This window comes from Tachypleus tridentatus, chromosome 13 (assembly GCF_004210375.1).
Source record: "Tachypleus tridentatus isolate NWPU-2018 chromosome 13, ASM421037v1, whole genome shotgun sequence".
Taxonomy (NCBI): domain Eukaryota; kingdom Metazoa; phylum Arthropoda; class Merostomata; order Xiphosura; family Limulidae; genus Tachypleus; species Tachypleus tridentatus.
Genome location: NC_134837.1, coordinates 32,325,775 through 32,352,856, shown reverse-complemented (window position 1 = coordinate 32,352,856; position 27,082 = coordinate 32,325,775). Strand labels below are relative to the sequence as shown.

Below are 27,082 nucleotides of genomic sequence, written 5' to 3'. Positions count from 1 at the left end.
AGCGTTAACTTGCATGTCTTCCAGGCTCCCTTCATGGACATAACGACATTTATATCATTCTGGTCCACATTAGACGTGTGTAAATTGGGACTGGATAAATGAAATAATATTTGGGCGTTGAGGAGTTTTAAGCACATTACGCATTTGCGACACTACTGCTCACAACGTTCTCTGGATTCGCGAAAAATAAACGTGTGTTTACATGTTATAACCATGTTCGTTATAGTCTGGACAACAGGCACATGACTCATCATCCAATCATGAGGGTAAAGGTGAAAAGGCGGAGGAGGTGGTTCCACTTCTGGTCTTTGACATACGTGTAGCGTTGTATCTCCAACTATAAAACAAAGATATTCTCTGTTTCACAGATTTCTTACCGTGATAAACGTGCTTATGGTCTAGTTTAAACACTGTGTGGGCGTTCCTTCCCCCCTTACAATGTGGAAGCATAGTGTCATGAATGTTTATTTTCATTTATATGCCACTTATTTAGTTAGTTACTCAATTGAGGAAAGTGTTGAAAATCAAGTTTGAACTAAAGCACAAGGAAAGTCTAACGTGTTCCCCAATTAAACCACACGAATAATTCTTATACTGTTATTTTATACAGCAAATAACCATCGTTGTAGATATACAATTTTTATAACTCGCTCCGTGAAAAGTAATTTATTAGTTTCGTATAATTCAAGTGACATGAAATAGGTATGAGGGCACTGATGTACTCACATGTACCCCCCACGAAGATCGTGTAAAGTTCTGCTTATTAACTTAGACCACATAACCCAGTTAGCCGCCGTACACATTCGGGTTTACAGTACTTGTGTATATTTCCATTGCTAAAAGTTGCATTTTGATATTAACTGTATGTGGTTCATTATAAATGGCAAGCTGGTTTAGCCACTAATTAAGGGAGTCGTTAGTTTGATGTGGAACGCCCTTTCCGTTCGACATGACTAACAAAGTATCAGGTGTAATTAAATTACTGCGTAGATTTAACAAAGTTCACCAGACAGCATTCCACTTCAGCTTAGTTTTGGTTTTGTTTTTTAAACTTGAGAATGAATGATGTAGGAGATTACGCACCCCACCTTGATCAGTTTGTCTTATAGTTTCTAAAACTTAACGTTTGAAACACCCTCCTCAGTGGCTCAGCGGTAAATCTGAATGCTAATAACGCTATAAATCGGTTTCGATACCCGTGGTTGGCACAGCGCATGTAGCTCCTTAAGAAGCTCTGTGTTTAATAATAAACAAAAAGTGACCCTCCCAGCTAGCGTCACAACTGCATGTCTGAGGACTTACAACACTAGAAACCGAGTTTCGATACCCGTGGTGAGTAGAGCACAGAAAGCCCATTGTGTGGCTTTGCGCTTAACTACAAAAGCGCAAATCAAAGAAAACTTGAAGCTATATTGTCATACGTCTACCACCTAATATCGTTTAACGTAATATTTTCTGATAAGTAATATACGTGGTCGTCAACTGTGTAATTTAACCTTGTCAGCCACAAACATCATGCCATAAAAACATAAATAAATAAATAAAGATCTCTCCTATGAAGTAACATTAAGGATGACTAGAAACTGTGACTAAAAATATCTTAGATAGAAACTAAAGATACATACAGATTTAGTGTTTGAAGGTACCACAGCTGTAGAGATTCAAGTATTATACAGTAAAGAGAAAATTCAACCATCTTATAAACTTGTAAATTAATCAGTGAAATTTACTAGCGTAAACTTTCTGTGTTTGCATATCTCTGTTTCTCATGTTTATGTTTTTGTTAAAATCTATGTGACAGCAATACCAAAACGTTAAATAACTTGACTGAAAATTATCTACAAATATAACACTTCCGTATCACGTTTCGTTAGCATTTGTTACGTCAGATTTCGACTTTTCTTTAGTTGTCTGTTCTGTTGTTGTTGGTGTAGCTGGTAACGTTATTAAAAATATTAGTCAAGCTAGCACTCTAGGTATTAATATGTGCTTCTGTATATCTAGATAAATATATAATTAAAGACAGTAATACGAATTAACCCGTACCAGCAAAAATGACTCAGCACCTTCTGCATAAAAGAAAAAAAGTTGAAACATTAATTATTTTACTTAACTGTTGAGAACAATGCGCAGCTATAAACAGACAATTTATAATGCTTATCTAATAAATATTGGTTAGAACATAATTACCGTAAACACGGGGCAATCAAAGACCGCAATTAAATTTGTAGACCCAGGCGAATCTAACAGATTAGTGTCCGTATTTCTATCAAATGTCTGGGAATAGAACCATAACAAGATGATTTAATAAGTATATATCGCCCTCAGTTGTGTTCGTGTTGGAACTAACGATCGAAGTTAACACGGAATGGTTTTATGGATACATAAAGCACAACATTTAATTCGTTCTTTTTTTCTTAAGTTATTTTAAGTTATTCATGCAAGAATTTTTTTCTTTTTTAGGAATATAAAACACCATACGCAAGCTTTTAGTTTTTCAAATTCGTGAAGTTATTTGTTGACGTGTAAATTGAAAATAATACGCTTCTATAAAACTGTATGTAAATAAAACACACAACGCAGTCTGTTACTTCTGTTTACACGAATTTAATTTTACTGGCCTCGTGACCTAACAGGCGCTTTCCACTCGAAATTAATTCAAACTGTCTCCCTTCTCATTAACTTACAAGTAGGACCAACACCATTATGGGATACACTGTCGATCAGATCTAATTAATGTTCGAAAATATTCGTATGTGGAAGAGATGAAAACAATTGCATCAGAGTAAATGGAAGTGAGTTAAAAATGGCCGCCGAGGTAAATAATGAAAATTAAAGAAAAAAAAACAAACACTACGAACAGCGCCATTTATCTTACCCTCCTTCATAAAATACAGTAAAATTATACGAATTTTCAGTAACAGCAGTTTTATTCTCCTACACATTGTTATTGGTGTATGATACTTATCAGTTCCAATTTCTTCTACTTTCCTTTATTATAGGTGTTATTTTTTTACAGACGCCATTATTTCCTGACAAAGACTAGAGCCATCTTACAGTTGGACTCTTGAATACCAAATTCAATATTATTTTACTGATTTATTTTATGTAATTACAGCAGTCTTAACACGGCTCGTTTGTAACGAAGCCAGTATCTTATTTGCCTCTTCGTTTTTGTTTTTTTTTATTTGTAGATGTTTTCGTGTTTTATTCGTCCTAGTATTATTGACTTGCAGATAAATGTATTTTATTGGTAATCTTTGCGTTTGAAGATGGTTTTCAAGTTTTTTAGTAAGAAACAAATTTTATGGATTATTGCTTTTATGAAACATTGGCGCAGAGTGTAAAAATGCTTATCATAAAGTTTTTGTTTTATTAATCTATTTTATAACACTAGTAAGTTTGAGCTTCATTCTCGTATTTATGGATCCGTATGAAAATACGAATTTAACTGCTTAATTAGTAAAGACTAAAACACTCTTTTGTGGTTAAAATGTACTGAATAAAATATTAATTAGGATTCCCCTTTAACGTGAAAAAGAAAGCTTTGTTTATGATGCTATTTTCAAAGTAACTTTTAATGATTTCTAATGCTTATCTTTTATGTAATACCTTATCGTTTCTGCTGATCTGTTTGTATTATTGTCTTTCTTGTATGGAAAGAGCAAACAAATTTTTGAATGAGGATGTTTACATAATTAGCATATATTTATTAATCTTATAAAACTAAATCTAAATAATTCAACTGCTTTGAGATTATTGGTATTTTATGATTTTGTTTAAATTTACATTTGATTTTATAAATTATTAATTTGTCTTCTTCATGCAACCTTTACGCAGTTTTTAATAACATCTAAAATTCGTAGACACGAACCATCTAATTAATTGGAATACATATTTTTTATATGGAAGTGTAGTGAACAGTTCAGCAGTTTGAAAGGACCTAATTAAAGTTCGGAATTTTGGTTCGTATTGTAGAGGGCAGATTTTTTTTTTTTTTGTTTCCCTGATAAGGGTTTGGTTCGGTTCGTTTTTAATTTCACGCTGAGCTACACGAGGGCTATCTGCTTACCGTACCTAATTTAGTAGTTTAAGGCTAGAGGGAAGGCAGCTAGTCATCACCACCCACCTTCAAATCCTGGGCTACTCTTTTACCAACAAATAGTTGGATTGACCATTACATTATAATGCCTCCACGGATGAAAGGGCGAGCATGTTTCGAACCCGCGACCCTCAGATTACGAGTGAGTGCCATAACCACCTAGTAATACCGGGCATCATAATCCAGAGGAAAATTTCCTCCTAATTCAATTATTTCTCCCTCGATTTACGGCAGATTTGAGGGTTTCTAGGTGACGTGAAAAAGCCCAGTGATCATGGAACTATACCATTTCAGACATTATGGTAAAAACGTCTTGGGAAGCACAATCGTATTTATATAAGACTTTTTACATCTAATATTTTGCAAAACATCCACAAATTCAAACTGTTATCCAGTGCCATTTTTCGAAACACGTGGAACGTGTCTATTAAGTTTAATACATCATTGACTTTGACTGAAACGTTAGCAAACGCATATTGTTTTCACCACTTTCGTTCGAAGCGCAGCATTGTAATCTTTCCAGACATTTAGTTTTTAACTACAAAAACATTGTGAGTTTTTCGTTTTCTTATTCGTTGGTTGTTAGTCATGCTTATTAAAAGCATTTATGTTTGTGTTTTGCTTCAGTGGTCATGGGCGGGAACAAAATATAACTTTTGCATTTAACATCGCCATAAACCTGTGAATTTCTTGTGATCCACCTTGGGTTTCCAAGGTAATAACTTGTAATAACAGTTTTTTTAAATCAACTTTTTTCCAGGTTTTTGTCTACCACTACATTTTGGATTATGGGTGGTTAATTTGCTACGGAAGAAAAGTTATGATGCCATTGAATGTGCTTCTGTGTCTCAGAACAGCTGGTATGGATATTAACACTTTTATTGATAAGGAGAGAATATTCCCCTGTATTTCTGCTATAGACGCGCAATAAGCGCGACAGTCAGTCCCATTATCCGGTTCAAAGAACTAGATAAAGCTGCGGATACTGCTGACAGGGTACCCTCCTTCTGATCAGTAGATTAAAATTGGGGACGGCCATACTCTAACCCTAGCTAGGGGAGGGAGGCGTTTAGCTACGTATGTGTGACTATCTTTCTGGCTTAAAATTCCATTCTAAATTTAAACGTGCCCAGTGTAGTATATTGATTGACAATATCATGACTGAAGATAAACTAAGGTCCACTTAACTACCAACCAGTTTTCTCTTCTGGTCCTTAAGAAGGGTAAGAAAGACCATTTTCTTCTGAACTGCTGCGTTGTTTTTCGGGTGAATAGGTTTCTCGACGTGGTTCCATGAATTGTTTGACAGCTGTGGTTACCTAATGGAGTGAAGACTCAGTCACAAGCATAATGAATTCCTATCAACATACTGCCTTGAAGCCATAACATTTTTTTTACGACTAAAACCCTTAACATTCACCTCGAGCTTTCCAGATTTTTTTTTCATTTCGCTAGCTAGCTGCACTTTGATACCGAATTGAATGTAGTTCTTAACCTCTTAAAAGTCATTCTATTGAGTTACGTAAAAGGTTATGTACATTTTGATGGGTATTTATAAACAAATAAAAAGAACTAATCTGAGCTTACATTGAGCAGTTTTAAGAAAGATTGGGCCCGGTATAGCCAGGTGGGTAAGGTGTTCGACTCGTAATCTGAGGGTCGTGGGTTCGAATCCCTGTCGCACCAAACATGCTCGCCCTTTCAGCTGTGGGGGCATTAAAATGTGACGGTCAATCCCATTATTCGTTGTTAAAAAAGTAGCTCAAGAGTTGGCGGTGGGTGGTGATGACTTGCTACCTTTCCTCTAGTCTTACACTGCTAAATTAGGGACGGCTAGCGCAGATAACCCTCGTGTAGCTTTGCGCGAAATTAAAAAAACAAAACAGAAAGATTGATGCCTAAACTTGCAATGATGGGAGAATACTTGGATTGAGTCTAAGAACTAAAATGAAACATAAAGTTATCTGTAAAATTACCGATTGGATAAAAAAAATCAAGATTCATTGTTTAGAGTAACTATAAAAATACCAGTTTTTCCCACTTGTTTGAGAAACCAATATTGATTGGTTGTTTGTTAAACTGCTTTTATCTATTGGAAATTTTTCATGTGAGAGTAAATATATATATTATGGGTGAAAAGTTGATTAAAATCACGTTGTAGAATGTTGTTCTGAAAAGTATTTATAGTTATGTAAAGTACAATTACGAGTGGAATTACGCCGTTTCTTAGGTTTTTTTAAATTACTACATAATTACACATTATGAATGAAAGTAGATGGAAACTTTCTGTTGTGTTTTAAGATGTATATATATATCATTTGTTTGGGCAATTTGATTAAGGATATGTTTACCACTGCACACCAAAACTGACCCCAAATATATGTAAAAAAAAAAATTAAATGGTGTAAAAATAACTTCTGATACCATCAAAATCCAACATTTTCAGTGAAACTTATAAATACAAATTTTCGGATCTTGCCTTTCTCTCTGCCTTCGCCACTAATTTCTTTGTCTCCAAAGTCACCCCACCACTCCTCCTTTTATAGATTTCTGCATATATAAATATTTGTGGGATAATTTAATTTCTTACTTTGTCCATGACAAGATGATTAGTGCTCTTGACTGGTAGTCTTAGGGTCGCAGGTTCGAATCCCTGTCCCACCAAACATGCTCACTGTTTCAGCCGTAGGGGCGCTGAAATGTGACTGCCAACCCTACTACTTGTTAGTAAAAGAGTAGTCCAAGAGTTGGCGGAGGGTGGTGACGAGTAGCTGCTGCCTTCCTTCTAGCCTTCCACTGTTAAATTAGGGAAGACTCGTGCATATAGCCCTCATGTAGTTTTGTGCGAAATTCAAACCAAACCAAAGTTTTAGCGTAATTAGTAGGATGCTCAACATGTTTGCTAACCGTACAAAAGTTTCTTTTATTGGTCTTTATAGTTTAAACAGTCTTTTTTTGTTTACACATGTCGCTTGTAATTTGAAGATTTTGTTAGATCTTTACGAGCATAAAATTCTAGAGATACCTTCCTGAAGGTACTAATAGGTGTTGCGTTTTTATTTTAGCGCAAAGCTACCCGATAGAATATTTTCACTTTTTCCACCACCAGGAATCGAACCAGATTGTTGCATTTAATTCCAGAAATTACCGCTGACTCGCAGGGAGCCGATCTTGCTAGCGCCAGAATAAACAAGTAAAATAAAGCACAGTTCGTTCTGGACTAAATATCTTATTTTACGTCCTCGAAGAAAGTAATAAAATAACTATGTGTCATAATGGACCTAGCTTGTCGTTTTAACTTACGGATTATTTAGGTCGTATCTATCCCTCTGATTACACAGGCTCTTCTAGTTTAGTCCCATAGAGAGGACAGAAGTGTACAGAATGTTAAAAGGTGGAATTTCATATATGTCTTCTTATATCCTAAGTGTCTTTTTTGTTCTTCCGTTGCAGGAAAAGGAGAGAGGTGTACCGTTAACTTGTGAAGATCTGGATTCTGTGGGATGTTTCCTCCTCCTTGGGTTGGTCCGTGTGACAAGCGTGGCAAATGAAAGACCAGCCGCTCGATGGCCAGCGAGGGAAGGTGGCAGTGCTCCACTCCACCAAGCCTATATGTTTGGAGAGTATCAAGAGCGAGCTGAAGAATTCTGTTACGGGTTCTACCAATACAACAAATTTTGATGATGACTACAATGAATGGGAGTTAGGAATTGGTGAACTTATAATAGATCTGGACGCCGATATCGAAAAGAATAACGATAAAAACGGTCAACACTCCCAAGCTAACGGAAATACTGTCATTAATTCTCCTGCAGGTGGCGCAGTGTCTCTGAACCTGTTGTCCACACAGGAGACTGCTTGTGGAGGCATGTCAAGCTCCAAGATTTCACGAATGAGTTCTGGCGGAAGTAACGCTGGAAGCTCTTCCAATACGTGTGGGGGGATTGCAAACTTGGGGGCCCCAGTCGAACATCAAGCTACTGTCGATAAAGGCTTAAAAATGAAAATAAAGCGGAAAAATGTTGGTAGCAAATTATCCGAAGCGAAACATGAAATTGTGCAGTCAGACATTAAAACTTCCAGTGGAACAGAATGTTCTAGCAATGGAGTCACTGGGATTAGCTCTGCAGAAGCTAAGCCAAAGCATTCTTCCAGTAAAGGCCGCAGTAGTAGTCATAGAGAAAAAAAAGATAAAAATCGTGACAAAGACAAAAATAGGTCTACCGAATTAAATGGGATTTTAGGGAATATCTCAATCTCTACGCCATCTTTAAAAGTCTCTGCTGGTGGATTATCATTGTCTTCTTTACCCACGCCGACAGTGAACTTAGGGTTACCTGCTGGATTAATGGTGCCTAAGAATGTGACCAGTAGTAGTACTTCAAGTAATACTGTTCTGCATGACCATGTAATAAGTACCACTATTGTTACAACCGGAAGTTGTGCTTCTTTAGCTAACAACTCACCAAAAGTAGACACCAGGTGTTCTGCGTTTACATCTAGTAGTGCGACTCTAAAGCAAGACGAGACTGCAATTTCTCCACCACAAAAGAAGATAAAAGTAGAAAAGCCAGAAGAGGTGAGCAAAAAGAAATTAATCGTACCTACCTAGAGCTAAGAAACATAGCTATGCTTTTTTTAAGGAAAAATTTGCTGAAATAAAATGTGATTTTTTGAGAAAAAAAAGTATTTTTTTAAAGTTACCTTTTAAGTGTTTAGAATTTTGTTTCACATGCCAGGTTTTCGCCTATTTTATGAATCTCATTAATTGTAATTTATTTTAGAATTTCTTAAAGAATTACCATGTAGGTTATACATGTAAGCGATTACGTCACGTGGTTCGACTAAGCAGTGTATACTGACAAGAATTTTTTTTTAGTTTCTTTTCCTTCGACTGAACTGAAAACGTTCTTGCCAGTTAGGCTTGCTTAAGTAATGCTTATTAACTAATAAAGAAAAAAATGAGTGATTTATCACGTTCGTTATGTGTAAAACATCTGGATGTTATTGTAAAAAATAAATAAAAGAAACGTGGAAAAGCATGGTTCAGCTAACACTAACCACACCTCGACGCAACAGCTTTATCAAATATTGTGGTTTTGTAATTCCTTTTGAGAGTCTTGTAGATATTGTCTGAAGTTTTGCGCATTATTTCCTGTATACCACGTGATTCGTCGTTTGATAACTTTTATCTTTTTGACAAAGTTTATAGTTCGTTCCTGTGGTGAGATAATTTTAAAATCTTCTATGTTGTCCCCTGTTCTTCTTGGCCTCAAAGTGTTCGAGAAATGCCACTCCTCTAAGCTAGCTCAAAGAAAAAGATAAAATTAAACTGTATTTATATTGATTCTAATGATATTTAATATTTCATTGCCCTATTCATGATTCAGGGTTTCAGCGGCCAGGCAGAAATTAGTGAAGAGATTAATTAATTTTGTATATGTTAACGTCATGCTATTAATTAAATGACAGTAGAACAGATGCTTGTCCACCACAACCAATGTATGTAAAGTACAGTCCATTTTTTTAAAAATAGCATAAGTACATCCCATATTTTAATTCAACGTTGCTGATGGGCGTGCTACAGTGTTTAGTTTGCTGGATTGTGTGTCTAAGGAGCCAAGATTCGCGTCCCTGTTGCCACAAAATCTAGCCCTGTGGGCGCGTTACAAGAGTTTTGGTCAAAGACCACTATTTGATTAGAGTAGCCCACAAAAGTTTGTATTGGACGCTGGCTTTCTCATTTATCTGTCAGTCCAGAATTGAAGGTATTTTAAATTGAAGGTTGAAACACAGAGGTGTATGAACTAAAACAAAAATTGAACGAGATCTTTAACATTTCATTTTTCTCTGAAATTACTCGGAAAAATGGTGATAAAAGTGTTTGTTTGAGTAAAGAAAATTTCAGGCGCCAAATATTTTTAAAGATTGTAGTTATATAACGGTCTTCAAACTGATTTTTTTTTTCAATCAACAAATGACTCGCAGATTGGTTGGATACAATTATTTACTGTGGAGATAGAGAGCCATTTTGGATGCTCTGTAGTAGGTCTTTCCCAGTTGTTGTTTTTCAGCCCCTAAATCTTTTCAGTAATCTCGAAATCTGCAGGACTCCATTACATCCCGCCGCTGCTCCAGGTTTGGTAATTCATGATCTACGCTTTCTCTGTCAATAGCTTCTAAAACTAACAGCCTCTTTTTTTAGTACCAAAAAGAAAACTAATTGTAGCATAATTTAGGCCTATTCGACTTACAAAGTATACACTCTTAATGTTAGAGCTTTCTCGAACTCGCATCAGTGATAGAAAGTTTTACGAAATCTTAAACTTTATAATGTCTAACATGCTACTAGTTTCTAGATAATCAATTCCACAAATTATCAAACTGTAGTTCTCAATGTTTTTGTGCAAGCTTGTTTCACTGTTTTTTTTTCAGTTTTCCAAAATGCACACAACTTCACATATATAAAGAACGTGTATAAAACTCTTAATAAGGAATAAAGTACACAAATCTGGTATTATAATAATTGTACAAATTCTACTGGAAGTGGAAGCTTCTACTCGTATCCACAGCTTTTAATATTGAACAAAAACTTTTTTGTTGACTTGAAGGAATTATTGAAATGAAGCCTCACGCGGACCTCCGAGACAAAGGGAGTTTAGTCCGAAACTTCATGTTTGTATTTTGTTTCTAAAACCATCATTAAGACGAGGAATTTACTCAACTGGAGTCAATAGAGTGGAGTTTTAAGTCCAAGAGTAATGTAATATCGCACATAAGTTTCCCATTGCTATTCATTTCTCACCTTTGACCAGTTAGTGCGCAACTCAAAGAATCTCGATCGATGTCCAAGGTTGATAGTACCTTCCATGTGAATTAAAAAAATATTAAATACGGTTATTTAAAAATAACATAAATAAACATGCACAGCAGGAGTCGATAAAATATTTTTATGTAAGAGTAATGTTGCATAACTAATTCGAAAACTGTTCCAAAAGAGTAACAGTCTTTTGCAATCAATCATAAGAACCGAGATTTGGTAACTAACGTTTTCTATGTGAGTACATTTTATACACGCGGACTAAATCCATACTTTTGACATATTAAAATATCTGTGAATTTTAAGTTGATTGAAGTTCAGTGTGATTGTTTTATTTTCTTGTTGTATTTTGTTAACTTCCAAAAATTTAAAACCAGCATTACTATGCGAATACATTTTGTGTTATACATCGTTAAATAACATACAGAAATGAAGGGGTTAGTTTGATATAATTAAGAAATAGAAGAGATGGTGTGAATTTTCAGAGCAAACTTGGATTGGTTACGCTAATTGGAAAAAACAAGGAGAGGGGGAAAAGAATTCTTATTTAGTGAGTTTGAAAATGAAACTGAATTGCAAATTTATTTTGAAATTTGTCTTAGAGTGGAGAGTAAATTTCACATATTCTTCAACATTGTGTTTAAATGACATCGTAACTTTCGCCTTTAACATTTATTGACTCAATGTTCCTCCAGTACGTCACAAGGTTCGTTAAAATTATTTTTTTAATACAGTAATTGTAACCAAATGATGATGTTAACATGCTGGGAAGTTTATTGGATGTCTCAGTTCTCAAAGATCTCCTTTCAGATTTGATGAAGTTGTAAACAGGTACCAAAGATCAGTGAGTCCTTGGTGGTAAAAAAAAAAGTAATTCGACATAATTATGTTGTCACTGCTTGTATTGAGTACAGAAGTTGGTGTTACTCTAGCAACTGGCACCAGATGATCTCAATCAAGGCAAGGCGATTGTTTTGTAGACGCGTTTTGGAAGCTCGCCAACAGAATATGGAAACGGGATAAAGTTTTGGGGTTTAAAGAATAATGTTAAGATTAGCCATAATATTTTTCTGTATTAACTTATCAACCATATTGCACCATTTACTTCACTAGGGAAGTTTCAAATTTTGTTGTTGTTATTGATATTTTTGTCAGTATTTAGTAGAAGAAAAAATGCTTGGAATTCATATATCTGTCAAGAGGAAGTTTCACCTTTTGTGTGTAAACACAACTTGAAATCGATGTCCTCTTTTAGTAGCGAAGTCCACGAACGTTACTCCTTATCTGTCTTAAAGATCTAGGCCATCTTTTCCAACTTTAAAAATGGTCAACTTCATATTTGCAAGTAGACTGTGCCAGTTGTTACTCCCATGGAGATTTCTTCTTTCAGACGGGGCGTGATCTAGTGGTTTGTGTGCTGAACTGTGAAACCGAGAGTCCTGTTTGCTTCCCGACGTCATAAAATGATGTTCGCATTGTGGGACCTCGGATGCATTATAAGAGAGACAGACGTTCAATTCCCACTATTTGGTTATACTGACCCAAGTTTCAAAAATTAGGGAGGGATAGTTCAGATAGCCCTTTCTTGTCTTTGCGCGAAACTCACCAAAAAATAAATAAATTTCATTTTGTACAATTGATAGCTCAAGGATTTAGACTAGTTTTGAGAAGTGCAAAACCAAGACAAACTTAGTTGTCCATTGATAGTTCATGGGTTTCGACAAGTGCAAAATCGAGCCTAAATTCAATTATCCATTCGATAGATAGTCCAACGTTTTCAACAAGTAAAAATTGGTACTAACCAGGTGATGAGAAATTGCTGAAAAGTATTTAAAAATAAATATAAATATATGCCAACCGAATGAGAAATACTGGTTTAAGTTTTTCTTCTTCTGCAGCTTGAATTAATTTACTCTTGACTTTTCAATGCGTGTATAAGTTAAGAAACCTGTAAAAAATAATGGAGTAATATGTTAAATATGTTTTATGGAGTAATGTGGTGTCAGTTTTATGGATTAATGAAATAATCTGGTATCATAGTTTTATGTATTATAATGAATTAATAATTTGTGGAATATAATGGATTAATAGTTTTATGGATTATAATGCAGTAATGTGGTGTAATAGTTTTATGGTTTATAATGGGGTAATATGGTTTAAGTTTTATGGATTATAATGGATTAATAGTTTTATGGATTATAATGGAGTAAGAGGTTTATGGATTATAATTGAGTAAAGTGGTGTAACGGTTTTGTGGATTATAAAGAAGTAATGTGGTGTAATAGTTTCATGGAGTATTATGGAGTATATGATTTTATGAGTAAAAAAATGAGTAGAGAAAAGAGGCGTTACTGTCACTCGTATTTTTAAACTAGACTAATCTTAATGAGTTACATGTGTAGTAGGTCAATCGCACTGAATTATGGACTATCCATAAAGAGGATAATCATAGAGCATACGATTAAAACATTGGTATGAAGTAGTTATTGATCAAGTTCTTCCCCTTGCAGGCACGGTGCTGTTATACTGTTGTCTAGACACCCGTTTATTCCATTATTATATTTGGGGAGTGTTTAGAAAAGAACAGGGCAAGTGACCAAAGTTTCATAGAAGTAAAACGTATTATTTTCGAGTCGCGATCTAAGTGGAGGTACTACTGTTTGTAAAATATAACTTTTAAAGTGGACTTTATGCGTTGTAATCACCAGAGGCTAGGAACATACATAAATTTGATTTAGTGTAGTTTTTTTCTTTGTATTATACGTCTATGAACAAAAAGAAAGGGAAGGCCTATCGAATATACATCTTAGCAGTACTAACCCTAATAATTTTGTTTTATAGCAAACATGCTAATTGAAGTGCTTTTAGAACGACCTCATTAGAATTGGCATTATTCACGTGATCCTTATTAACTGCTAATGCTTATATTAATTATTTAAGTGTTGCACTCATAAAACGTTTTAAGAAAATAGATTGTTGCTGGTACAGAAAAGTCACTCTGCATAATTCACATTGTATAAAATGGCTTGTGTCTATCTTCCCTTTAATGAACGCTTTCCAAATTCCCGAACCCTAACTACGAAGGTTTCGGGGCTTCTTGGGCACGCCCGATACTCCTAAGAGGGTTCAAAACCCCTTACTGTGGTACTTTTGTGTTTTTTAACATGTTTGTTAATAATTCGTATTCTGTACCACATTGCTACTGTCGGCGAATGAGGCCAACGAAATAAGTGTCACTCCTGGCGTTGAACTACACTGATTTTAAACATATTTGTATAAATGAAATTTGGTATTTTTCCTTAAAATCGTGGTTTCGATACCTGTTGGGTGCGCAGCACAGAGAGCCCATTGTGTAACTTTGCAATTAATAATAAACCTTTTTAACTGGATAAAATATAGTAAAGTTTGAAATTTATTACTGATGTAGCAAGTAATTGTGTTTGATTACTGTATTCAACTAAAAACTCAACAAACGATAAACAATTTTTAATTATATTTTACATCAGATTCCGTGATTCAAGGAAACAAGCCTAACAGTTCAGTGTTGGAAATATTTAATGTCGTACAGAGAGAGCTTTTCAGTGCAAATAGTTATTTGTGTTATGCCTCCTACAGTATCGAAACTCGGTTTCAAGGGATATATATCTAAAGATATGAAACTGTGGGGCTTTCTGTTGTAGCTAACAGTCTTGTGATGTAATTGAAAAGGGTTAAGTCCCGGATCCAAAGAAGATTTGATATTGAAAGTTCCTTCTGTATAGTCCTCACAGGAACCGCAATATTGGATGTTGGACGCGTAGATGTTTCATACGAATAATAGCTGTTTAGTTGTTAATTGTTTTCAGATCTGTGTGTATCATCACCGTACAACTTACAACGTACAAGTTACATAATTTGCTGTCTGAGTTCTGTCCATCGCAGGTAAATACACTCAAAGAGAGTGAGAGAGAGGGCTAATATATTTGCAATTGAATGGTCACTTTGTCTTGCAGTTCTGCATCTTTTACTACATTGCAAAAACAAGTGAAAGATATAAACATTGCTTCCTGGTGTTCCTTCCCAGATTACAATCCCAACAAGACACAACTGTATAATTAAACACTCGGAAAATTAATTTTTGGTAGGTATAAATTGTTCTAGAATAATATTATAAATATTTTAAAATGTCTGATTAAATAATTGCAACATGAAAGAATCTCCATTTGTCTTTTCTCATCCATATAAATAGTGCCAGAAGTTATAATAATATGCCCACACGTGTACAAAGGCACCATGATTAATTAGATAGTGTTCTGGTTGTTGGGTGATGCAATAAAACACGAAGCAGTTTAAACAGAGAGAGCCACCCTTACTTTTCCGTTTACGTTTCTGCTTTCTAACAACAGCTGTGTTCGCACTTCGATCCTTCACCTGAAGTAACGACCCTTAGACAAGGACAATGTTTAACTCTTTTCCTCATGTTGCTCATTGTATTCTATTTCAACCCCTCTGGCCTCGTCATGTTTCTTCTTTGTTGCAGTCATGATGTGAAATATTTACGTTATGGAACTGTTTATCAGTTTTGCTAAGAAAAAATTTAATTGGCGCAAGTTCAAATCAGCGAACGTTCGTATCTCGCACGATATCAACAGAACTAGTTTTGAAACAATTTCTAGAGAAAAAATCACGAGAAATATATAAATAAAAGAAATTTAAATCACTCGAATTAGTTTTCTGGAATAATGATATGGTTTCGAACCCCGGTTATACATTTTTTAATATATTTATTTCCAGACATTTTTGATGGCATTAAATAGTTGAATACATTACATAATATATAGCTTTAGACTAACTAGAGGTTGGATATATTTTAAGCATACGTATGAATAAATAAAGATATATTGTAGGATTTTTCTTTAGAGTTGATGGAGCTAAAATTAATTATTTTTATAGTATTAATGTGTTTAATCAGCATTGTTGTATATATAACACAATTATATACACCTACCTTTGTATCTGCTTTTCTGATACGCTGTTTCTGAAACACGAACTTTGCCCAACTCAGCAGATAAATGTAAAAAATTAATAGCCGTACGGTACTTGTACTATTATAATAATTTATTTCCACTTGCACAAATATGATACGTGTGTGAGTGTGTATGTTACAGTAATTCTAATGTTGTTTATATATATATATATATATTCTTTGGAAGTAAGCTAACAAATAAACACCAGTAGACACTACTTGGAATGATCCCATCAGACATTTATTTTGAGCTTGAAGTGCATTAAACCGTTAAATCTAATTTTATTTCCCTGCATTTTTCATACAGTACAAACTTTCAAAGTTGCATTGCTACGTACTTTTTACTTTAAAAAGTAAAAGCTCGTTAAATTCTGTATGTAACTCGCTCGCATCGAGCGAGAAAATGTTGATCAATATTGTAACTTTTCTTTCTTTGAGACGAGAAACTGGTCTGTCTATCTGTGAACAGTGCTATTACCTTTTCATTGCTTCTGTTCAATAGGAGATGACTTGATGTTTTGGGATGAAATAGTAGAAAGTATTAATATTTAATGCCGGGTTAAAAACCATAAGAAGAATTTATCTATAAATGGGCAGTGTTGCCTATCAAGGGCGCATGTATGCATTTCCTTTTGCCTAAGTGACATGATCGATCGATAAATGCTATGTACAGTCGTACCAGTTATAACTAACCAAACGAAGACTATTTGTGTTGTAACGATTTGCCCTGTTGCACAAATACATAAAAACCGGTTGTAACTCGATACTCCTGTTTACAGAGCGATAAAATTTAATGATAAATCACAGCTAAAAAATAAAGGCTTGTTCTACTTAGTAATTACTCTTTCGAAGACTTAAGTGTTGGAAGTGTATTTGAACTATTTAATAAAAGTACGATAAAGACTGTCTTTTTTTATGAAGTTGTACGTGATTAGTAACGACGGCCGAGTAGAATATCGGGTAGGTGTAATTTATTGATTTTAAGAAATACAATCAAAGGTGAGCCTATATTTGATGCTTGCTACGAAACAAAGCTGCGCAATGAGCTGGCTATCTGTTTTTTTTTTTTTTTTATGTTAAGTTAGCTAGTATACACGACACTGCATATTTTAAACGTCCTTTATTCTATTTGATAAGAGACATTGCAGTTTGCCCTCACTGTTATGAGCTTAAATATTTCTTCAATAGGGGCGCTACTGTCGTGTATACGTGTGTATGACGTGTTTGTTTAGTTTTCTGTACTTTTTATCTTCTCAAAACATTAGTGATTTTTGTTTCCTTCATTATGCTCTGGGTTTTATTTTAAGTACTATTTCTTCTAAAGTAGAATCTAAGCATGAAGAAAAAAAATTAAAAATTATACTTTCTCTGTAAACACGAATAAGTAAAATAAATTCAAAGAAAACCTAAGAGTATAGTATATAATTCCACCATTATGTAGTAATAAACTTGTGGTCAAACATAGTGCAGTAGATTCCATCAAATTAATAGGAGTACTGAAAAATCTATATGTATGATTAAAAAAAGGCCACGCGCTCTCTCTCTTTTTTACTAAAATCTAATCCACCGTATCTTTTATATCTTGGAGCTGATTTTATAATACTATAAATGTAATATTACGGTTAGGTTTCAGCAGTGCTTAATTTCTTCCATATCCAGGGTACGGAACCAGTTTGAGATAGTTTTTAATTAAAGGTTGAAAGATTATAATTAATTTTTAGACAGCCTCGGTTACATTGTAAAATGATATTTGATGTGGTCAATTACATAATTCTCCTCCATCTCCATCCTGACTAAATTCTTATCCTCCAACCCCCCCCCCCACACACACATACACAGGTCACTAGGAATGCAGTACTTTTTTTAAACTAGAAATTAAACACTGGGTTTCAATTAACGCTTCTCACTTTACTTAAATTTTAATTAGGCATCTGATCTACGTGGGTAATAGTAAATTCTCGAGATTACCCTGCATTAATGTCCGACTGTGACTTAGTGGTTATGAAACTGAACCGTGGTACCGAGGGTCAATGGTTCTCGTCTCGTTACCACAACACCTCGCTCAGCTCGTGGGTGGGTTTTAAGAGTGACGATTAATTCTAAGCATTAGATATGAGTAATCTTAACACTTGTGGTGGGTGCTAGTTTGTTATTACAAAATTAGGAACGACTAGCACAGATAAATAGCTCTTGGGTAACTTTGAGCGAATATTTGAAACAAACCTTTTATTCTTACCTGTATCAGTGGCTTCATTACCTAACGTTTTCTCTGACGAACAGGAACTCTTTCTTTTACATGCTTTACTAAAATTAATTGGTGAAAATAATTAAAAGGTAAAGCGTCAAATTCACCAAAAATACACTTCCTTAAAACTATTCTAAAATGATAAGGTAACAGTTCCGGGTGAAATTTAGGATATTGGCTTGTAACTTCCACAAGAGATGAATTGTAGTTACTACAATATTTCGTCTATGGGATTGTGAATAACACTGATTTTTCTGTGTTAAAACGTATGTTAAAACATATGCTAACTTCACGTTCGATTTTCTAAACTACCAAAACGTCTTAAATATATACCGGTCCCGTTTAGAAAATCTAATGAGATATTGTTTTTGTACTTAATTATGAAAACTAGTTTGATACTAATTTACATATTTACCATGGATACTGATGTTAGAAATAAGTTTGATTGTTTTTTTTTAATTTCGCACAAAACTACTCAAGGGCTATCTGTGCTAGCCATCCCTAATTTAGCAGTGTAAGACTAGCGAGAAGGCAGATAGTCATCACCACCCACCGCCAACTCTTGGACTACTCTTTTACCAACGAATAGTGGGATTGACTATCACATTATAATGCCCCCACGGCTGAAATGGCCAGCATGTTTGGTGTGACGGGGATTCGAACCCGCGATCCTCGGATTACGAGTCGAATGCCTCAACCACCTGGCCATGCCAGGCCTTGCATTATTTAAATGACTAGGAGATATTAATTAAAATAACTAAGCCATATTAAATTTGTAAGTTTGAGTTTCTAATCTTTGGGCTCCACAGCCCAAGGCTTAAGGCTCTCGCTGCTAAAACCCGAGTTTCGACACTTCCAATGGGCACAGCAAACTTTGCTCATTTTTTCGAATTACAGAATTGTATTTTCCAAATTTAAATGTAAGCTTAGTGATCTAAAACCGAGTTTCGATACTTGTGGTGGGTAAGCGAAGTTTGCCCGTGGTGTAGCTTTGTGGTTAATAACAGATATTTTTCGAACCATAGAATCTCATTTTCCATATTCAAATATAAGTTTAGCGATCTCTCTCTGTCTAATAACTTATGAAAGAAATATATCTTTCAATATAAGATTCATAAATTAAAATACACAGTTTCAGAAATATAAAATGCACGAAGACTCTTAATTAAGAATTTTGTCCGAGTTTTTTTTTGTTTGTTCTTAATTGTTATGGAAACTTCTTACGCAACCCTTACTGTGAATGTCCTTCCTTTCCTTACAGAATAATTAGGTTTTCAAAGCTGGCTTGGCTATACGAGTTCATAACCTCAAAAAAGTGGGATATTTAAGTCAGTTAAAGCCAACTGTTCTAAACAATCATCGTGCGTCAATCAGAGGAGTTCAATGGGAGCTTATTTGCATTTAATAAGTGTGACCTTTAGTTCGGGAAGTAATGTAAATGTTAACAGAAGTTATTTGCATAAATCATTCACACTTGTAATACGACGCTGCAGATAAGGAAAACGGGTATATATATATAGCGCTAGGATTTGTTTAACAACAAATAAAAACCATATAAATAGAAATAATCGTAATCGCTTGATGTTTCATTACGTGTATCTCTTCTTAATTCACAGTGTCCGTTTTGTGTATACGTATCATTACTTTACAAATGTTTAATGTTTCACATGACATCCTTACTAACTATCAGTTAAAGATTTACGAGCTTTGTGCTGGTGTTGAATTTCATCAACACGAACGTTCTTTAGGAGGAATCACACGATAAGGTCGTCTGTGTTGTACTTCAACATGAAAATTTGAAAATCTGTACACACATAATATGAACTTCTATTTTACTTCAGAACCGCTGCATTATGTAACGAGAGATGCACACGATTTACGTAGATGGATATGTATGTATGTAAGGTAAGATTTCAGTTCATAATGTACCAGAGAAGAGGGAACGATGCAACAGCGTTCACAATCTTTGTTTATTATTCTAATTGTCTTAGAAGCTATAGAATAATGACGTCGAAAGCCTGGGACAACACGTTTACATGCATACGATCGATTCTATGTTCACCGAATTGTGAACAGCGCTTTCTGAGGAAAACGTATTTCTGAAAACTTCGATGTTGGTTGTATATACACTGCTGGCCAAAATCTTAAGGCCAATGAACATAAAGAAAAAATATGCATTTTGCGTTGTTAGACTTATTTGACTATAACTTCGAAAGTTGAAAATAAGAAAAGGGAAAATAAAAATAAACTTTTTAGCAGTTAATAGAGAAAATGTGAACACTATGAAATTAGCATAAATACTAGCTGGTCAAAAGTTTAAGACCATACCAAAAAAAAGTCCCAAACAGGGTAGAAAATGCCCAACAAGACGTCTCAATAGTGAGTTGCACGGCCGTCATTGCGAATAACTTCAAAAATTCGTTTTGACATGGTCGATTTCAACGTTTGCAGAAGGCTGACTGGAATGTTATTCCAAGTGGTGAAGATGGCTCCACGAAGATCATGCACTGTTTGGAATTGACGTCCATTTCTACAGACTTCCCAATTTTCAATTGGGTTCTGTTTGGGCGAACACGCTGGATGGTCCAAAAGAATCACGTTATTCACCATGAGAAAGTCCTTTGTTCTGCGGGCATTGTGGATTACAGCGTTGTTCTGCTAAAAGATTCAGTCATTTCCACACAAGTGTGGGCCTTCAGTCAATAAGGATGCTCTCTCCAACATGCCAATGTAGCCAGCTGCTGTTTGACGCCCCTGTACAACATGAAGCTCCATTGTTCCATGGAAGGAGAAAGCACCCCAGATCATGATGGAACCTCCTCCACTGTGTCGTGTAGAAAATGTCTCCGGTGGGATATTCTTATCGTGCCAGTAACGTTGGAAGCTATCTGGACCATCCAGATTAATTTTTTTTCTCATCAGAGAACAAAACCTTCGTCCACTTTTCTACGTTCCATGTTTGGTGCTTCTCAGCAAAATTTAACCGCCTTGTTTTGTGGTGTGGAAGGAGGCGTAGCCTTTGAAGACGTTTACGGTTTTTAAAGCCTTTCTCTCGTAGATGCCGTCTTGTTGTTCTTGAGCTGCATTCTTTGTCCGTAAGAGCCTTAATCTGGTTCGACGATCGCCTGGTGTCTTGCCGGACAATACGTTGAAGCCTCCTGCTCAACGCCGACGAAAGTTTCTTGGGCCTACCACTTGAAATTCTCGTTCCGTATCCCTCAGGGTCTTTTAAGAAATTTTTAACAGTAGTTTTACTACGCCCAATCTCACCAACGATGGCACGTTGAGAGAGACCTTGCTTTTGCAGCTCGACAATTCTGCCACGTTCAAACTCTGTCAACTTTTTAGCCTTTGCCATGTTTTTACCCAGTGTAACACAGGAGATGTCGAGAACGCTCATGCTTGAACACAAATGACTGAGTTTCGTTACGTGTTCATCTATTGACGCTTCATTTCAGTATGGTCTTAAACTTTTTACCAGCTAGTATTTAGGCTAATTTCATAATGTTCACGTCTTTTCTATTAAATGCTAAAAAAGTGTTTTATTTTAATTTTCCCTTTTCTTATTTTCATTTTTCCAAGCTCTACTCAAACGAGTGGGTGTGTCTAACAACGCAAAATGCATATTATTCTCTTTATGTACATTGACATTAAGATTTTGGCCAGCAGTGTAGGTTATTAATGTTTGTAGAAAAGAGAACATTGTACCTTCTTCAACATTGCCTTATATTCATATGTCACATTTTGCTGTTTATAATTGTTTATGGAATTAAATCACATGAAAAATACTACTATGTGGCTCTAGCTTTAAGGATTTTAAAAATAAAATCTAAGAGAAAAAATTAATATAATAAAGTATGACGTTTACCATTTGAATGCGAGAAAACATTAATTCACTTCATTATTATTTTCAATTTTACCTTTTAAGCTTCGATAACGTCTGTAGTACTAAATGCTTCTAATATAACAAAAGACATACATTACACATTGAAAAAAAATGATATGTCAATCAGTTACTAACTTTAGGAATGCACATTGGCCCTTTGATAAAAATGTGGATTTCGGAATTTTCGAGTCAGGCTTTAATCCTTGTGATATCCCAAAGTTTTCAGTGTAAATGCTTTATAATAGTGTCGATCAATTCCTTAATGTGGGTGGGGCCTGGTTAGAACATTCCATTTTAAATCTTCGCCCAACATGTTTGCTCTTTCTGTCAGTAAAGAGTAACCAAAGTGTTGGCAGTGGGTGATTTTTGACATGCTGCTTTCCTACTAGTCTACCAAAATTAGTGACGGCTAGCGCTGGTATCTTCGATTAGCTTTGCGCGAAATTTAACAAACAAACGAACGACACTTTTAGCAAGGATGTTGGGTGTTAGGGTGATGATGACTATCTGGTTAATAATTCTGAATTAGTAACGGCGGCAGATAGGATAGTCTTAGTATATAAATATAGACATTAATATTAGAGGCTAGTCAGTGAATTTTTAAATTATTATTTCATTAACCAAACTTCCATTACCAATGATTCATGAACATATTAGTGTCTGAGTTAGATATCGAGGGATTGAACGATTTGAACTTTATGTTTATAGGTTTATGTGGATGGTCTTCTATGTGCTCGTGGAACAAAAGACAGTAGTACTTCCACCAGCGTAGGAACCCTGACAGAACCAGAGTGTCTAGGACCGTGCGAACCAGGAACCAGCGTAATGTTAGAAGGCATTGTTTGGCAGGAGACAGACGGAGGTATTTAATTGGTTTCAACATTGGTTTTATCTTCGTCTATGTCATTGAGAGTTGTAAGATTTACATTTTATAAAAACTATGCCATCGGTAAGGTTTATACGTTAAAAAAGCTTCTCCCAAACTTTTATTATCCAAACTACTCTTTAATAAATACGGTTTCTTGTGCACGCACCTCCACCCACCCCCTCCTATTAGGTGACGTGGTGTAATACAAAGATACACATGAAGATGTCACATCTGTTCTAGTAATTACTTATTAAAACGTTGTTCATACTTCTAAACTATACACCAACTTTGTCATTAAGTAGTGTCATTCATTCTTTCCTTACAAAACCTTTTTTGTCTCTGTAGGTGTTCTGGTAGTGAATGTAACGTGGAGAGGGAAGACCTACGTGGGAACATTACTTGACTGTACCAAACATGATTGGGCTCCTCCAAGATTCTGCGACTCTCCTACGAGTGATATAGATGCCAAATCCGCAAAAGGTCGTGGGAAAAGAGGCAGAGGCTCTTCTAATTCTTCTAGTGAAGTAAACTTTTCTGAAACCAGGACAGTTCAAAGCAAACTTCGAAGCGGTAAAGGGCGAAGAAATGTTGTCAGTAGTAATAATACCTCTAACTCTTCTTCAGGTTTTACTGTACCTAGTAGTCCAGCAAAAAGTGATAGTGGCGCATCTGGAGTTGGCAAGAGGAAGGGAAGAACAACAGATATGGAGGTAAATCCACCACCGAATGAAGTGAAGAATACTAAAAGAAATCGATCTCAGATACACTGCACACCCACACAGACTAGTATCTCTACACCTAGCGCAGAACTTCCTCAGCCCAATTCACCATCTCTGATTGAGTGCCCCGAACCTAATTGTAAAAAGAAGTACAAACATATCAATGGTCTACGTTACCATCAGTCTCATGCCCACAGTAGCTCAGATTCAGGTAAGGTAGACGAAGGAAGTACAGAGGAGACAAAAGACGTTACGAACAGTTCTGATAACGATGAAAGTATGCAAGAGCCTTCTAGTGTACCCCCTAGTCCTGCACCTTCTACTCGAAGTTCAGCGTCACCTAGTCCGCTTTTTACGAGGACCGGTCAGCAGAGTGAGCATTCTGTGGCTTCTTCTGGAATAGAAAACGAGGATATGTCTTCGGATAAACCACCTATCTCAATATTAGCAGTCAGTGGACAACAAGTGTCGTGTAAGAGTAGTCCAGTTATCCAGTTTGCTTCTTCGCCTGGTTTATCGTCTTCTACAGTCCAGACACAGAAATTAGTGCCTTCTGAATCGGTAGATGAGTTGAATGTGTCTTTGAAGCCCCTCATGCCCTGTGCACCAGTGTCCTCCAGTTCAACAGTTGCTCCGGAACTACAGTCTGCCGTGTCTCTGTCAATTTCGAACGCTTCCTCTCAGGTCCTGAGTACCACCACAGTATCCAATCTTCCATCTAGCACGCTAATAAACGCTATAACAACCACAAGTATTCCGTCTGTAACTGTTAGCATTCCAACTTCTCATTTCTTTTCATTTGGGCAAAGTCAAAATCAGCATAATATACTAGCAACCACAACTGCAGTCATAAGCTCAGGAATACCCACATCATTATCTACTATACGTCAAGTCCCTTCAACAAGCACATTAAATACAGTGACATCTACATCTTTGCCATCTGCTGGAATTCCAGTATCTTTAATGCTGGAAAAGAATAGGACTAAACAGGATAAGGTAGATAAATCAAAGCTGAAAAGCTCATCATCTCCTACTATTAGGCCAATAGTACCTGCCCCTGCTGGTCAAATGATTACCATAGCAACTAGTATTCCAACCACTCATCACACATATGGTCATAGTGGACACTCATTGGTAACTTCATCTTTAAAGCCGATTCAACCAAAACCGACAATATTAGGAGAACCGTCAACAATAAATCCAGTTTTAGAAAGTTTGAAGAAAGAAAAAAGTAAACACAAAAAGAAAAGCAAAGATAAAGACAAAAAAGTGTCATCGACTGGGAATCCTGACAGAAAACCTGGGGAAGGACCAAAAACATCCTTAGTTCACCCCTTTCAAGTTGATCCTTTGCAAAACATAAATTTAAACCCTATTAATAGAGCGTGTAAAGACCATCAAGAACCTTCACTAACTAGTACGACTATGAAGAATACCACCGAACCTCATTTAGAAAAAAATTCAATGGATCCCAACAATATTAGTGAAAACGTTCAAAGCCCAGCATACTCTGACATTTCTGATGATAACGAAACGGCTCCCATCCTTGAGTCGGAAATGCAAGACGCTAAGGATAATAAAGAGGATAAAACCATGGAAATTGCAAGTCAGTCTACACCCACAAACTTAAGTCCTTACGGCATGTATTCTTATTACAGTCCTCCTCCATATCTGATACCATCAGCCCCACCTTCAGTGACTGCATCAGCTCTTGGTTCTGAGAAACTGGATACTAGTAAAAAATCCGAATCTGATAAAAATAATGAAAGTAAAACATGGTCAGTAAAATCTCTGGATTCCAGTCAAGACACAAGTGACCAGAAGGTTGTGCGTGAAGAACAACACAATAATCCGTTACATACACCAACGGGAGGAAATTCCAGCAATGGCCCATTACAGCAAGGCTATCCTTATCCCTATGGTTACATTCAAGGTTACCCTTGTGGTTTGGATCCTGCTTATCACATGCATTTGTTAGCTTCAGATCCACACTACAAGAAGCAATATGAACGATATATTAAAGACCAAGAAAGGCTTCTAAAGGAACATTCAGAGCGACAACAGTACCAACATTTTTCAAAAGACATTCGATCTGTTGAGCTAAAAGACAGGTGTATGTCCAATGAGAAAGTTTCTCCTATTCAATTAACAGTAACAGCCACAGGTCCTTCTGATCTTACTGTTAACAAGTTGGCATCTCCCAGCTCCTCGGGGCGTAGCCACAAAGAAAGAGAGAAAGACAGTCGAATATCATCTGGATCTACCAGAGTAGAAAGTTCTTTACCACCGACAGTTTTAACTTCGCTGAAAGAAAAACAAATTGAAAATCATCAGATATTAAAAGAAAATATCGAACTAAAGACACACATGGATACCAAAGCCAAACTGAACCAGTTAGAAGCCGTTAGATTGTATAAGCGCGAGCTAGAGCTTCAACGATATAACATGTTACACAGTCAGTACATGGAACAACACAAGTCAGAATCTGACCAGCAAGCAGCTTCCCACGCACTTCATCAGAAAGAAGAACATTCATCACCGGTTTCACATTCAGCTTCCAGAAAACCTAGTCCGGTCACTGATATAAGCAGGACATCATCTGTCATAGCTTCTCCAAGAAGTGACCCAAACAAGTCTGTAATGGGGTCGATATCTTCCAGTCCTAAGCCAAGAACTAGAGATATGATGTCTCCCCACAATAAAGATCATAGCATCACCACTACGTCTGGTGGTATTGTTACAGGCAATAACAAGAAATATAGTGTCAGCTCTACCTCAGGAAAGCATCACGACTCACCTGAAACTTCCCATCGTGAAGAGAAAATTAAAAGTGAGAAAAAGAGTACTTCAGAGGGACAGAAACCAACTATGGAAACAACCGGACCTCCCCCACCCCCAACTAATACATATGCTTATTTACATCCCTCTTACCTTCAACCTCCACATTTTGGCCACATGCCTTTTGAAGGCCATCCCATGTACAGAGCTGGACTCAATCCTATGTTAATGTCTTCTGGGACCCCTTACGGCGGGTCACCATATCTACATCCCCAACTTCGTTATCACGTACCTCATGGACCTTGTGATATTCCACCTCACTCTCAAGCCCCCACAGATGCGTTGGGACCCAAAATATCTTCACCTAACGCACCAAAAGCTTTAGACCTATTACACCAAGTGTCTCAACACTATTCATCACACAAAATTCATGAACTTCAAGAAAGAGCGATGATGTCACCTGGACCTATTTCCACACCTGTTACTACTGTTGCCTCAGCAGTGTCCAATAAAGCTTCAGATACCTCCACAACCTCTTCCAAACAAGAAACAAGTACCGCTGAGGAAAGGTCTCGGCTACTACCACCGCAGCGCCATCTTCATACACATCATCATACCCATGTGGGAGTAGGCTATCCTCTTTACGACCCCTACGGTGG

The 27,082-nt window shown here is 36.1% G+C and overlaps 1 protein-coding gene across 9 annotated transcripts in view; it reads left to right on the top strand.

Moving 5' to 3' along the window:
- LOC143240207 (uncharacterized) overlaps positions 1 to 27,082 on the top strand; it is a 46,177-nt gene that overhangs the window by 12,476 nt on the left and 6,619 nt on the right. For 8 of the 9 annotated variants that reach the window (XM_076482301.1, XM_076482296.1, XM_076482303.1 and 5 more), the window contains exons 2-4: positions 7,556 to 8,681; positions 22,767 to 22,920; positions 23,272 to 27,081. In XM_076482301.1, the coding sequence (XP_076338416.1) occupies positions 7,650 to 8,681; positions 22,767 to 22,920; positions 23,272 to 27,081 (4,996 nt within the window). In that variant the 5' untranslated portion in view covers positions 7,556 to 7,649. Of the gene's footprint in view, positions 1 to 7,555; positions 8,682 to 16,774; positions 16,888 to 22,766; positions 22,921 to 23,271; position 27,082 lie in introns of those variants that run through there. The other variant, XM_076482305.1, reaches the window with a different exon arrangement.